This window comes from Fusarium odoratissimum, assembly GCF_000260195.1.
Source record: "Fusarium odoratissimum NRRL 54006 unplaced genomic scaffold supercont1.38, whole genome shotgun sequence".
Lineage (NCBI taxonomy): Eukaryota > Fungi > Ascomycota > Sordariomycetes > Hypocreales > Nectriaceae > Fusarium > Fusarium odoratissimum.
Window position 1 is genome coordinate 106,386 of NW_022158721.1, and position 13,583 is coordinate 119,968.

Here is a 13,583-nt window from a genome sequence, read left to right on the forward strand (position 1 = left end):
TCATCACGCCAACAACCCTATATAGGACCTAATATATAAACTCACTTACCACCCTTCACCGTGTTTTAATCTAGTCTGTCCTTTATATCAAACATCTCCAGCCCGGTCGAACTAATACTCAATCCCAGAGCACGACTCGCAAGACAAGATAATCGACCATGGCAGACACCAGTGTTGTTAACAGCGATCAGCAGCAGTCGCGCAGAGTCGCGCAGACTCCTTCATTTTGTAGACTCTGCAACATCGAGCTACGAGGACTGGAAACATGGAAAGCCCATGTCAAAAGTGACGGACAGTAAGTATCTCTCCCTCACACAAGACATGAGCAAAAGCTAACCATCGCTTGAAGTGTTCAAAAGCTACAAGAAAAGGTCCATGGCGTTACAGTGTCGTCAACGCCAACTTCTTCTTCGAAATTGCCTTCGTCTTTAAGACAGACAAGAGACGAGTTTGAGGACGATGACCCGGAATCCGAAAGTGACGTTGAAGATAATGATTTCGAAGAAGCCCAGGAACTGATTGCTACAACATTCGTCCCCGGTCACTGCCTCTTCTGCACCAAAGACTCTTCAACTTTAGACGAGAGCATGAAACATATGTCTACAGCACACGGCTTCAATATTCCCTTCCAAGAATTCTTAGCAGTCGATCTCGAAACGCTAGTCTCCTACTTTCACTTCGTTATCAATACATACAGAGAATGCATCTGCTGCGGCAGGCGTCGGAGTACAGTCGAGGGAATTCAGCATCACATGCTAGCCAAAAGCCATTGCCGTTTTGACATCTCACCAGAAACAGAAGAGTTTTACGAGATACCGCAATACGAAGATGCCTTGAGGGATAGAAAGCAGGATGCAGGTGATCCTGTGAGGCTACCTTCTGGGAGAGTCATCTCTCATCGCAAACACGAAGAACCGCGCGTCCCTCGTCGAGATGCACCAGATCAGAAACGTTTAGACCCTTCAGCGCCTGCAGAGCCAGGTATGGAGATTGCACATCGGCGAACAGTCAATGGAAGTCGAGAGGTAGTGCAGGCTAATGAAGCTATCCTCGCTGCACAGCTCTCAAGGCTCAAGGTTACCAGCGACAGAGCAGCACAGCGGGAAGAGAAGCGGTGGAGGGGAAGACTGGAACGAGCGAATAATTTCTTTGCGCTGAAGAGATTTAGGTTGGATGCTGCGGATAGTCGAATGGGCCGGCAGTTCTAGATACCAGCTCAGTAGATAGCTCATGGGACATGCGCCCTCGTGCATACCAACTGAATAATGCTTCCCGTTCGACCGGGCTTTTTGTATGCCATCGCTCTTCAATGGTTTAATCCCGATGCCCAGAATGGTGTCTTTAGCCTCGTTGCCTGGAGGCGCCATCTTTTGTGGCGTATCACGAGGCAGTCCCCAAGGCGTCGCATCCATGTCTCAGCCTCTCCGACCAGACACGGGGGTTCAGCAGCGATAGTCGGCTATATCAATCTAAGTATTCCCTCCGAACATTGATAGATCTCTGAAATCCAAGGGAGAAAGAAACTATCACTCCATGGTGGAGCATTAATTCTTTACTTTATGCGTTCTTATCAACATGGCGTCCTCACGGTCATCCAGCCCAGACACCGCTTCTAGCGCAGATCTCCAACTCCCAGTCGACATCAGCGCTAGTCCTAACTCGCCTGCCTATGCACCTGATATGGACAGTCTGAAGACCGTGAGTTTCGCAAGGTTGCGCGACTTCAGTAATTGGAGAGACAGCAAATTCTTGACGTATCGATGTTTCACTTACGCGGGAGATGGTTGGTAACTGTATGCATACCAGATCCATTGAATCTTATTGACAAAGAGCAGAAGTTCAAACGAAAGACTTCATCCTTGGAGAGTTTGAAGAGATACAGAAAGCCATGTCTGAATTGGATGATGATCATATACACATTCTGTCCGTCGAGTAGACTCACGATAAATTTTTTCCATGCTAATCATTGTCTAGCAATGCAACTCCTCGGAGTGTGTTTCTTCTTTATGCCAGCGAACTACGCGAGTTATCCCAAAGTCTCGGCCTTGCGCCGTGGATCTCATATGGTCTAGAGTACAACGTCCTCAGAGGACTAGGCCGGAGGCTTTACGGTTCCCACTACGGTAAGCTGCTCCCCAAGTGGATGGCAAAGGCTCATCCAATACTTAACAGATATCTGGTTTACCCTTCCACTGGTAGATGCCGGCGTAGATAACTTCACCCATCCAGGTCAAGAACTTCATTCTCTTCCAGTTGACTCTTCCGAAGGTGTGACCCATTTATATGAAGACGCAGGCATGTTCTATCTAAGCTTCGACAAAAAGACGAGACAAACACGTATTCTATACTCGAGCGCAATCCCTGCTGGTCAAAAGTTAGCATCTGCTTGTGACAACGCAGAAGAACTTGGTGTACGGGATGACCCGTTTACGTTTGTCACGTGCGCTTTGAGCTCAATTCTTCAGGATCAGGGCATGAATGCACACTCTTTCTCTGCTCTCATTAGCAAAATGGTGAGTATCCTATCTATCAGGTTAGCTGTCTCTAACATGAGGGGCTGTAGGAAGATTACAGCAATTCACTCAGGTTTGAGATTGCAGAGAATGAAGAGACAAAAGTGAAAGAGACGGCGATCCAACTGAGAAAGTCGTTGCCGTACCTAGAGAAGATCTTGGAGTCGGTGGACTGCACGATACAGATAATCGAGGATACCATCAGCGAGCACAAGGACTGTAGAGAACTGCTATCCATTCCCAAGCAGCATTTCCTCCGTGTCGAAAAGAACTTGCAGACTCTCCGCTCACAGGCGATCTCCTTCAAGAGCTACCAAGACACACGCATCAGAAGAATCAATGTCTGCTTATCAACGGTGAGGCCATATCAACTCTCTTGTTCTTGATCCGGGCATCTTGCTAACTCGATTGTCGTAGCTCTCATCTCTTTTGAGCCTCAGAACAGACAGCGCTATCAAGGCCAGTACTGAAGCAATGACAAGATTGACGGAAGCGAATCGAGAAGATAGTGGTAGGATGAACGACATCGCAATCGCTACGAAGCTCGATAGCGAGGCTATGATCACCATTGCCAAACTCACCATGTTTTATCTACCATCGACATTTGTGGCTGTAAGTGACCTACCATCTAAATGGGCTTTACAGAGAGATGCAAGAGAAGAACATTACTAACCGTCGATGATATAGACTCTTTTCAGCATGGGGATCTTCAACTTTGACTTTGACAACGGCAAGAATGGGCGTCTTGTCATGTCCAGCCAATGGTGGATGTACATCATCGTCGCAATACCACTGACTATTGGAACGTTTTACTGGTTCAGAGCAGTTACAAGATCGCACAAACAGGCAAGCCAGAAAGCAGAACGAGAAGCCAAGCAGCCTGAATGAGGCTCCTTGTCTCTTCCTCATATGCAGCGTGTACTTTGAAGCAGTTTGAGGATTAATACATGGATTACTTTTACGTACGACAAACCTTCTGTGCACCAGTCAATGCAAGCCATTCATTCAAGCCGGTGGGTAACTGAGTGGCTCCTCTTCACTTTAACGCCTAGCCGGGCCCGAAGGAGCAAGAAAAGCTTCTAACATCAGACCAAGGTGACAAAAAGAACTAGTCTAGAGATCTACTAGAGCCATCCTAACTGTACCTAAGCATTTTTGGCATCTAGGATAAAGGCCCTAAGTTTTCTTACTTCCCCTGGTGCTATCGATCTTGAATTGAGGTTCCACCCATCAGGTCCCCGCCAGTTGAAGAAAAAAAAAAGTTTCAAGAAAATTTTGTCGCAATTGAGTGAAGATACTGTACAGCAGATAGATAGATAATGTGAAGATATTCCCAAATGGTTCAGTGAATTGTGTGATTAATGGTGACGACATTGATTGCCTTAGGCACCTCATTCCTCAAAACGGCACAGCTGGTGTAGCTATTGCCCAATGTAGAGAGCTCTGAGCTGCCTATGACGACACTAAAGTAACCACCACAAATCTTTCTGTGACCCCTCTATTTACCTTCTTCCAACAACAACCACTTCACTCAATCAATCCATCAAAGGAACACAATCAATCAATCAATCCGACATCAGCTTCACGCTCACCGCAATCATGTCTCGCATCCCCACCTCCACCTCGGTCCTCGAGTCCGCCGTCATCGAAGCCCCCTTCAGCGACGTCTGGCACCTGATCAAGCTGCAAGATTTCTCCAAGTTCTACTCGGCCCTCTCCTCCAGCGAGTGGGTGAAGGGCGTATCCCCCGACACCGACATCGTCAAGTGGACCTTCAAGGACGGCACTGTCCTCGAGGTCAAGCAGGAGGAGCACTCGTCCATCGACCACTACATCACCTACAGCGTCATCTCGTCGCAGCCCGCCCTCAGCTACACCTCTGTCGTCAGCACTGTGCGCGCCTACCCCGTCACCTCTGGAAAGCACGAGGGCGCTACTTTTGTCACCTGGAGCGGAAACTTTTCGAGCGATGCTGATGCGGGTGTCATTGAGGATGCCAAGTTCAAGCGTCGTGAGGCTTTGGCTGACCTCGCCAAGGCTGTCGCTAAGAAGTAAACGACGATCGATGGGAGGCAAGGATAAAAAGAAAACAATGGGTATCATATCAAAGCTTATGGATGGGCAGAGCAGGGTTATCACATGTCGATGTAACTAGTAGCCCGCCGTCGTCAATCACATCAATTGTCAAGCTGTGTTTCGTATGAGATTGCAAACAAAGACCTAAACTTGACCCTAGACTTAGTCCTAAGGATTAGAAAACTTGTACAAAGTTTATGATAATATTATCCTAAGTCTTTGCCAAGACCTTATAATTCATGTCAGTCTTGCAGATGCCTTGGACTCTTCAACTGGTCTTGGATTATATTGGGTCGTGGATTGATCAAACTGCGTCGCATCAAGTACAGGGTACAGTGGTGCACCAACAGCGCTGTACGAAAGATTGCGACAACCAGCTATGGAAATCTGCATCGCACAGCCAAGATTATCGCAAAACTTGTGTTCCGATTGACGTTTCACAACATCTCACCAGGACTGGACCCTGAACATCGCACACAAAAGATTTGCGCTGGATTTTCAGGGTCTGGGGAACGGATCCATTCTTGGCGGAGAGCTTCAGGGTACCTGACTTAGATTTTCAACACCATCAGATCATCTTCAATTCTAGAACAATTAGAAGCTGCGAATCTGCTTTAGTCTACGGAATCATCGGCATATACATGCATGCTTCGATTCCGAGTACTCAAATAAATGGCTCATTTTTAATTCAGCGACGTTGCGTAGTGCACTCCCCATCCCGGAGAACTTCTGTACGTGAGATCTCAAACACGACATAAGAATCTCACACCTCGTAGTGCAACCGGCTTCGTCGGATGCAATGTCGTCCAGACAAGCAATGCAGGGTCCTTTGGACAAGTGAGTCTCTTTCACGGCGTGATTGGACCAAAGGAAATCGATAGGAATGAATGAACTGCCCCTTGAGTGAAAATTTGAAGCTTGAAAGTTAATTGAACTCTAATTCCAACGTCCGAGACCCCGATTCTCGACATTTTGTATTCACCGATGCCGATCAATAGTCGCCGTGAAACCTACGCGTATTTGGCGTATTTCGCTCGTATCTTATCTACGCGTATTTGTTCGTCCGCGCGTTCGTTCAGCCCGTCTCTCGTCAGCCAGAATTTAATGGTGCCACAAGTCGGTCAGATTTTAATCACCCCAACGGCGTTTCATTCAACCTCCGTCTTCCGTCGTGGGATTCGGCACGGTAATCTCGTCGGGTCCGATCCTTTAGCAGGCCCCACATTCAATTCCGTCAAGCGCATAAAGGGGATGGTCAAAACTCCACCATAATTTCACATACTCCGCACCGCCAGACGAGGCGAGCATGGGTCAAGCCTTGTTTAAAGGTGAGCACGTGAGCATATCGTGTTGTGGGATATCGTGAAGTGGGGGTTCAAGAGGAAGCGTGCGTGTATTGGCATTATTCTAGATTAACATTAATTTGTTCATTGCGATGAGTTGCTATGGGATATCGTTATGTGATGATTGAATAAAGCATGCTGAGTGTCATTTATTTTCCTCCCCGGTTTCCAGTCGTAGGGAAGGGCTTCTCCAGCTTGACACACCAGAGGAACAGATCCTCCAAGGGCAAAAGACCAAGCAAGATACGGTTCGACAGCCAAGCAACCAGAACAACACCTGTAGCAGCCAGAGCATCAAGCCAGTAGTGATTCGCCGTAGCAACAATGATAGTCAACACAAACGCGGGGTACAAGATGCTCAGCGCCACGAAGAACACCTGCCACGCCTTGCTCATGCGCTTCTCGCGGGGGGCAAGGCGTCGGCGGAACAGACCAGAGTGGTACAGGAGAACAGTGCCGATGCAGAAAGAGTACCCAAAGTGAAGCGAGGGGAACGCGGCGAGTTGGTTGAAGAACTTGTTGGTGGCGTAGATTGACTCGGCGTCTTCGCGGCGGACGGTGTCGAAGAAACCGTATTCCTCGGGGAGGAGACGCGGTGGCATACATGGGTATGTTGTGAAGACAACGAAGCTGAAGAGGTTTGTGAGCGTCATCATGCGACGAGCCTCAGCGAATTGGGCGTGCGTCGGTGCGGCGTAGTAATACCATGCAAGGAAGCTGAAGTTTGTTAGCCATGTTTCTCTCACGAGAGGGGCAGTAGCAAAAACAACGAACCTGACAGTGACGGGGATGTGAATCAGGGAGTAAGCGCGGTTCAAGATGGTCAGCATCGTCTGGTGATCGTTCCTGAAGAAGCTCTGGACATCAATCTCCCGCAGAGGAAACATCCAGCTAAACGGGCCCTCATGCTCAAACCACAAGACCGCCTTTCCATGGTTCTCCGCAGTCTGCCAGACGCCATCCGTGGCGGCGATAAGCTCACTCGCCGACTTGACGCCGACGTAGAAGAGTAGATTGACCACCCAGTAGAACATCTCCACGAGGAACGGAAACTTTTGTATGAAGCGCGAGTGCCAGTATTTGGCGTATCGGCTCGAGTTGGGCGTGTGAACCACAGTGCCGCAGCACGTTCTCTTCTTGGGCGGGTGTGTTTCCGTCGGCGACGCTGCGTCAGCGAGGTTGAGACGTTCTGTCTCGTCGTGGACGTCCTCCTCGTCCCATGGCTCCGGCTTCGATTGGCCGAGGAGACCTTGGTCGGCGCTCTTTGACGAAGGGATGATGGAGAAGTTTCGGAGGCGGTTGAAGTAGCATGAAGCGATCATGACACCGACGATGAACTGCACGTGAACACACACACAAAGTTAGCCTCCACGGCTGACCGAGTTTATCAAGAGAAAGAGATACGTACGATTGGCTCGACGACGGCGTGGTAGGCAAACTGCGGCTCACCCAAATCTTGTTCATCCTGTTGAGTTTGCGCTTGAGCCATGATGTCTTCTATTGCGGCATGTGCCGACTGCAAAGAAAAGAACGTAAAAAGAAACAGAGTATGAGAAGGGTGAAAAAAAAAAAAAGAAGCTTAAAGGTTGTCACAACAAATAGGTTTGGTCGGGTGAGTCGATAAAAAAAGAGTTTACGTTAAGATAGATAAAGAACGAACTTCGGAAGACGCGGAGAATAATGGACAAGGGGAGAAGATTTGCTCCCGGGTCAAAACAAGGGCAAGGATGCTTGGTTTGGGATCAGGATTCTTGATCACAGCTACCGACCGCTAAAATGCACTGGGGCTACAGAATAAAAACGAGCGTTAGGTGGTTAATGAGTTAGGGGGGATAAGCTTGGCGGGTTGGAGCGCTGTGTTATTACGTGTCTTGGTTGTGAATCTGGGAGGCAGCCCCTGAAGCGCCAGTACTAATTGGTCACTGGACCATCAGCTTGGTGACGTAGACGATCCATTTCCGCAGAGGCTAAATTTTAGATTGGAAGGGGGGAGGTGACAGAAACTCTGGAGCATGAAGCCACTATAAACTTACCACAAAATGCACCCGCTGAAATTGTCAGATAAGACGGAGTGGGGTGATGGTCAGCCAATCCCGTCGTCCGCGGACCCCCTAATCCCCCTCGGATTTTTCGTTCTCGCTTTTGTTTTTCTAGGGGGCCCGCTCCACTGATAATGAAAGGGTCACCCCCCCTTTGGCGCACTGCAACTGTACTGCCACTGTCCCTGCGGCGCAATCCACCATCTTTTTTCGCAGGCGAGCGTCAGATTTAATCTCAGCCCAAAAACAATCTTCCACTCCTTCAAAAGCTCACGCAACGCCAAGCCGCTCGCCGGTCCTTTCTCTCCCTCTCTTTTTCAATACTACTTCTTTTTAATAATATCTCTCCCGCAAAAATGTCATCCTCACCGATTCTTGGTCCCGAACGAAAAAACTCCTACGATGAAGAACGCCTCGAATGGGCGACGCCCTCTGTGCCAAAGAAGTACCTCCGTCTGCCAAGACTGCGCCGCTCGACCGTGATCCTCCTCCTCATCGACTTCCTCATCGTCGCTGTCCTCGTCCATGCTTTTTACCCGCTTATCACACTGCTGCGTCGGAATGAGGAGCTGTTCGGTGCGAGATTAACGTTGCCCCTGAATGATACCTCGTTTGGCGAGGATGTGCCCGCGCAGAGGACGATACCGAGGATTTTTCACCAGACGAGTGCGAATGAGACCATCCCTGACGCTTGGAAGGATTTGGTAAAGAGCTGTAAGGAAACTTACTCTGAGTTTGAGTACAAGGTTTGTTTGTCCTGGGTTGGTGGTCACTGGAGGAGATGGATGCTAATTGTCGCAGCACTGGACGGACGATAAGGCTCGCGATTTTATTTCGGAAGAGTATCCTTGGTTCCTCGACACTTGGGACACTTTCCCTTTCAACATTCAACGCGCCGATGCCATTCGATACTTTGTCCTTCACCACTATGGCGGTATCTATCTCGACATGGACACGCTCTGCAACGCGACAATCCCCCTGCACCAGATCGAGTCCGACGGCAGCAAGCACCACGCCGTCTTCAAGAGCACAACACCCACCGGCGTCTCCAACGACATGATGATTACCTCCGCGCACCATCCCGCCTTCACAAAAGCCCTCTCACGAATCCAACTCTACAACGATATAACCCGGCCCTGGGCACACATCCTCCCGCACGTCGCAGTAATGGTATCCGCGGGACCGCTCTTCCTCACCATGGCGCTGAAGAACTACCTTCTTGAACAGCCCTCGCTGCCTGAGACTACGGTGCAGGTGATCAATGCGACCGAGCTTGAACCTTATCTGACCGATTACGAGGGCGCGTCGTGGCATCACGGCGATACGAAGGCGATAATGTGGTTGGGTGATCGGCCGTGGGTTTGGTACCTGCTCGGTGCGATCGGGCTGAGTGGAGGGTTGTATTTGATCAACATGCTCATGATGAAGTGCTGGGGACGGTTTTTTGAGAAGGCTTCTAGTGATGAGGCCAAGGATGCCATTAAACTCACGTAGAAGGGGTTATGCTTAATTATATATGACTATAATATTTTTAATGGCAGCGATGTTTATTCACAATCTGTGATCCTCTTCAATACCGTGCAATCCCATGTCTTGGCTTCAGAAATGCTCAATCACGACATCGAAGCCCATTCAGACCGCCCCATTCAAGACACGCCAGCCTCGTGGCTTATCTCGACACATCAGTGCGTTCGCCAGTCCCTCAGATCCAAATCTGACAGTCCCCAAAGTCAATGCAACACTGCATGAGTTCATCACCCGACATACGCGCGTCCAAGTTAATCTTGGTCCAGACCGTTCCGTGACGTGGAGGAACTTTGTAAGATGACGTCGGCGCAGTTCTGATCGGTAGAACAACCCCGCAAAGTAGGCTGATCTGGTTGAAGCTAGGCTGTATTAGAGGTTGTGACAGTTTTCTTGCATGTCATTGGTGTTTTGGGGGAGCTTTATATGCAGAGCTCTCGATTGGTGCGGGCTTGAGGAGGGATGGCTGTTTGGTTGATGTTGGGTCAAGCTTCAATTGCTCTCGTGATGACTTTGTACTGTAGCCCCGGTTTTGGTGCTGTGAGATGCGGCGCGATGCCAGCCTCGCTCATTTCAAAATGGACGGACACTTGATGCAGAGTACAATACGAGGTCCAACAAATAATGACTTTTATTACCCGCCATGCTTTCTAACCAGCAATTCTGACAGCCAATCGCTGCGATGACTTTCCAACCTTCTAAAATACATATCCTACACTCCATCGTCTACTGAGACCCAGTCTCCGACGCCTCACCCTCCAATTCCTTCTTCTCCTTCTCTTTCTTCTCAATAGTCGTTTGCTTCTCCCACATAGCATGGTATCGTCCTCCTTGGGCCAAAAGCTCATTATGTGTTCCGCGCTCGACGATCTTACCCTTGTGAAGAACGATGATCTGGTCTGATGTTGTGATGGTGGAGAGGCGGTGACTGAATACTGTTAGCCGATGTTTGATGAGGCTTGGCGATTGACTTACGCGATTGTGATGGTTGTGCGACCTTCGGTGACGCGCTCGAGAGCATCTTGGATCTGACGCTCTGTGTGTGAGTCGAGAGATGCGGTTGCTTCGTCGAGGAGTAGGATGCGAGCGTCTTTGAGAATCGCGCGGGCGATGGCGATCTACAAATGTCAGTGACCATGTCCGCAATGCTAATCAGTAACGGTAGCTTACTCTCTGGCGTTCACCACCTGACAACTTCAATCCTCGCTCTCCAACCTTGGTCTCATACCCATCTGGAAAGTTGAGAATGCGCTCATGAATATTCGCCGCCTTGCATGCCTCATAAACGTCTGCCTCTGTCGCATCTGGTCTCGCGTACAGAAGATTGTACATGATCGTGGCGTTAAACAGAACTGTATCCTGGGGAACGACACCGATGTTGCTGCGAAGACTCTCGAGCTTGAGATCTCGAAGGTCGTGGCCGTCAATGGTGATGGAGCCATCCGTGACATCGTAGAAGCGGAAGAGAAGCTTGAGGGAGGTGGACTTTCCGCTACCTGATTCTCCGACAATAGCGGTCTTTGTGCCTGGGGCAACCGTGAAGTTGATGCCGTCGAGGACAGGATCGCCTTTCTTGACGTGATACGCGAACTTGACATCGTTGAAGGAGACCTCGCCCTTGGGTGAGGGCAACTGAATAGCATCAGGCTTCTCGACCACGCCAGGTGTTTCTTTGAACTGTTTCCATTAGCATACCCCATTATCGCAGAGGAGAGGGTACTCACAATATCAAGCAGTCGCTCAGCTTCAATGAGATTATTCTGAAGCATGGTATAGTACGTCCCAAAAAAGTTCAAAGGACCTTGAAGCTGAACAAAGTAATTGATCAGACTCACAAACTCACCAACGGTCTGCTCCCCGATTGAAATCTTGTACGCCGACACCGAAACGAGCAACGCCGTTCCCAATGTGAAAATCGAACTCTGCGTGAGATTCAACCCGTTCAACGACCACTGCACCAATCTCTCCGCGCGCTGGAAAACAGTAACATGGTCTCTAAACCGCGCCGTCTCGCGCGCAACAGCACAATTATGCTGAACCGTCTCATACGCCACGATAGCATCAGTCTTGACAGCTTCCATCTCACGGGTCTTGACGGTCATGTCTCTTCGTTGTTTTCCTCGGTACTTGGCGACGTAGATTGTGAGGAAGATGTATGACCACATTATGAAAAACACAATGATCGTGTAGAAGGCGTCATATTTCACAAAGAAAATCACACCAGCGACAAAAATGTCAAAGACCATAGGAAAAACCTGAAAGCAGAAACTCTCAAGGAAGGTGTTGATGGAAGCGCCGCGGCTTAGGGCGCTGGTGACTTCGCCGACCTTTTTGTTGAGGTGGAACTCGAGGGATAAGCCGAGGACGTGTTCGAACGCAGCAGAGGAGAGGCGGCGGAAGAGAGATTGGGATACAGGCAGCCAGAGAAGGGATCGCGCGGCGCCCAGAACGCCCTGGTTGCCTTGGAGAGCGCGGTATACGACGTAGAGGATGATTTCCTTGTAGGGAAGTTTGCCTTCGCCGAGGCTGTCGACGAGGGTACCGAGCTGGAGAGGTCCTAGGACGTTGACGGTGCGTTGGCAGATGAGGAGGATGATGCAGATTAGTACGATGGCTTGGTAGACGGGGGAGCCCTTTGGCCTGTGATTGTCAGTGGATGAGCGTGGTTTGAGTGAAGGGACTTACCAGAGGTAGGGGAACAAGACTCGGAATCCAGCAAAGTAATCCAGCCACCCCGTCCCAGAAACCTGCGTCCTTCTCGGCTCGGCCGCAGTAGGTTGAACACTTCCATACCCGTCCGCCGCCCCATTCCCATTCTCAAGAAGTCCCCGTCTCTCCTCGGGCAAAGACTTCGGTTCCAGAGCCTTCGTCTTATACTCCCTCAAACCCAACGCCCCAATCATGAGCGCCAGCACAAGAACTCTTGCAGCTCCGAGAATGTTGAGAGTGTCGACAAAACCAGGTGATACGCGGAGTTTCGGCTCAACGGCTGAGAGAGCAGCTGCGATGACAATCTCTGCAAGAGCACCGACGCACCATGCCGAAAGGTGAGCAGAGTTCGGATTCCACGGTCCTTCAGGGTCTGGAAGAAGACCAGCGACGTAGTAAAGCAAAACTCCAACGAAAGATGCCTGGTATTGGTTAGTTTTGCTGAGTATGAGAGCAAGGGGAACGTACGAGATATGCGCTAAACGAAAAGACAACACTGCCCTTCACACCATCCTGATCCGCAAAAACCTCCCTCGTAGCGTACACAATACTTGCAATCAACAATCCCGAAAGCACAACCTGAAGAACCCAAATACACCTCGCGTAAAACTTTCGAATCTTGTCAATATGCTGTTTCAAGTCATTGTCCAACGCGACTTTACGCGTCGTACTGCCATGGCGGCTTATGTAGAACTGAGCGGACTGAACGCCGAGGAGCGTGACGAAGAGGACGATGGGATAGGCGTAGAAGCCGATCTTCAATCCGAGCTCTGCCTTTGCCATGGCTGGGGAGGTTTTGTGATGGGCGTGAGCTTCGGGGAGTGAGTTAAGGATGATGTCAAGGGATCGGGGTTTTGATGTTCCGAGGGAGATGGGATTAGTCAGCGGATTTATCAGCGATGGCGAGATTGTTCTTTGTTTCACTGCATCATTCTTAGCAGAGATTAGTCGTTTGGGTGAAGGTTTATTCGATTTGGTGTTTGTTCTTGCTTTTGCTCGGTGTCATCGTATTTCCATCGTACCTGGGGCATAATTGTCGACAGCCTCTCCAAGTCTCCCTCGTGATATCCGTTAAAACTCTGTGAATGCCTTCCGCCATGCATACCGTTTCTGGACTCATGAATCTGCCAGTGACGGTTTGAGGCTTTGTTGGAGTGTTGCCTTATGTGCGGCTGCACTGGTCGCCTTGAATAGTGACTTGCTTGGTCATGCTGCAAGTAAGGCAACTGATTGAGGCGGGGTGATGGAAACCAGGCTATGCTGTTGGTTCCAGATTGTGACAATTGTGCAGCTCGACGTGTCAATCGTTGACTGAGCGATAGGCTTACTGTCTGCCGAAAGTAGAAATCCGAACACACACACACTTATCGAAGTGCGTC

At 49.7% G+C, this 13,583-nt stretch overlaps 6 protein-coding genes across 8 annotated transcripts; 4 read left to right on the plus strand and 2 right to left on the minus strand.

Moving 5' to 3' along the window:
* Positions 1–88: 88 nt before the first annotated feature.
* On the plus strand, positions 89–1,208 carry FOIG_14063 (uncharacterized protein; the record flags this gene model as incomplete). The annotated part of the gene is made up of 2 exons (XM_031215258.1): positions 89–295; positions 350–1,208. The coding sequence occupies exons 1-2, from the start codon at positions 159–161 to the stop codon at positions 1,206–1,208; spliced, it is 996 nt and encodes a 331-aa protein (XP_031054976.1). The 5' UTR covers positions 89–158.
* Positions 1,209–1,575: 367 nt separating this feature from the next.
* Positions 1,576–3,401, plus strand: FOIG_14064 (uncharacterized protein; the record flags this gene model as incomplete). The annotated part of the gene is made up of 7 exons (XM_031215259.1): positions 1,576–1,783; positions 1,836–1,923; positions 1,975–2,123; positions 2,173–2,513; positions 2,564–2,869; positions 2,931–3,125; positions 3,201–3,401. The coding sequence occupies 7 exons, from the start codon at positions 1,576–1,578 to the stop codon at positions 3,399–3,401; spliced, it is 1,488 nt and encodes a 495-aa protein (XP_031054977.1).
* A 388-nt stretch (positions 3,402–3,789) lies between these two features.
* On the minus strand, positions 3,790–7,793 carry FOIG_14065 (uncharacterized protein). Its single transcript, XM_031215260.1, has 3 exons — positions 7,341–7,793; positions 6,707–7,269; positions 3,790–6,649 (listed from the first exon to the last, which is right to left on the minus strand). Exons 1-3 carry the CDS (start codon positions 7,419–7,421, stop codon positions 6,082–6,084), a joined length of 1,212 nt encoding a protein of 403 aa, XP_031054978.1. The 5' UTR covers positions 7,422–7,793; the 3' UTR covers positions 3,790–6,081.
* FOIG_14066 (uncharacterized protein) lies at positions 3,839–4,882 on the plus strand. The gene has a single exon (XM_031215261.1). The coding sequence runs from the start codon at positions 4,113–4,115 to the stop codon at positions 4,566–4,568; it is 456 nt and encodes a 151-aa protein (XP_031054979.1). The 5' UTR covers positions 3,839–4,112; the 3' UTR covers positions 4,569–4,882.
* A 220-nt stretch (positions 7,794–8,013) lies between the features above and the next one.
* FOIG_14067 (uncharacterized protein) lies at positions 8,014–9,748 on the plus strand. Its single transcript, XM_031215262.1, has 2 exons — positions 8,014–8,717; positions 8,773–9,748. The coding sequence occupies exons 1-2, from the start codon at positions 8,328–8,330 to the stop codon at positions 9,463–9,465; spliced, it is 1,083 nt and encodes a 360-aa protein (XP_031054980.1). The 5' UTR covers positions 8,014–8,327; the 3' UTR covers positions 9,466–9,748.
* Positions 9,749–9,941: 193 nt separating this feature from the next.
* On the minus strand, positions 9,942–13,395 carry FOIG_14068 (ATP-binding cassette, subfamily B). 3 transcript variants are annotated; one of them, XM_031215263.1, is made up of 6 exons: positions 12,673–13,395; positions 12,181–12,626; positions 11,220–12,135; positions 10,666–11,172; positions 10,471–10,613; positions 10,105–10,423 (listed from the first exon to the last, which is right to left on the minus strand). In XM_031215263.1, the coding sequence occupies exons 1-6, from the start codon at positions 12,985–12,987 to the stop codon at positions 10,222–10,224; spliced, it is 2,529 nt and encodes an 842-aa protein (XP_031054981.1). In that variant the 5' UTR covers positions 12,988–13,395; the 3' UTR covers positions 10,105–10,221. The 3 variants fall into 3 exon arrangements, with proteins under 3 accessions (XP_031054982.1, XP_031054981.1, XP_031054983.1); XM_031215264.1 differs by having other exon boundaries at positions 9,942–10,613; XM_031215265.1 differs by having other exon boundaries at positions 12,181–13,395.
* Between the last annotated feature and the right edge of the window lie 188 nt (positions 13,396–13,583).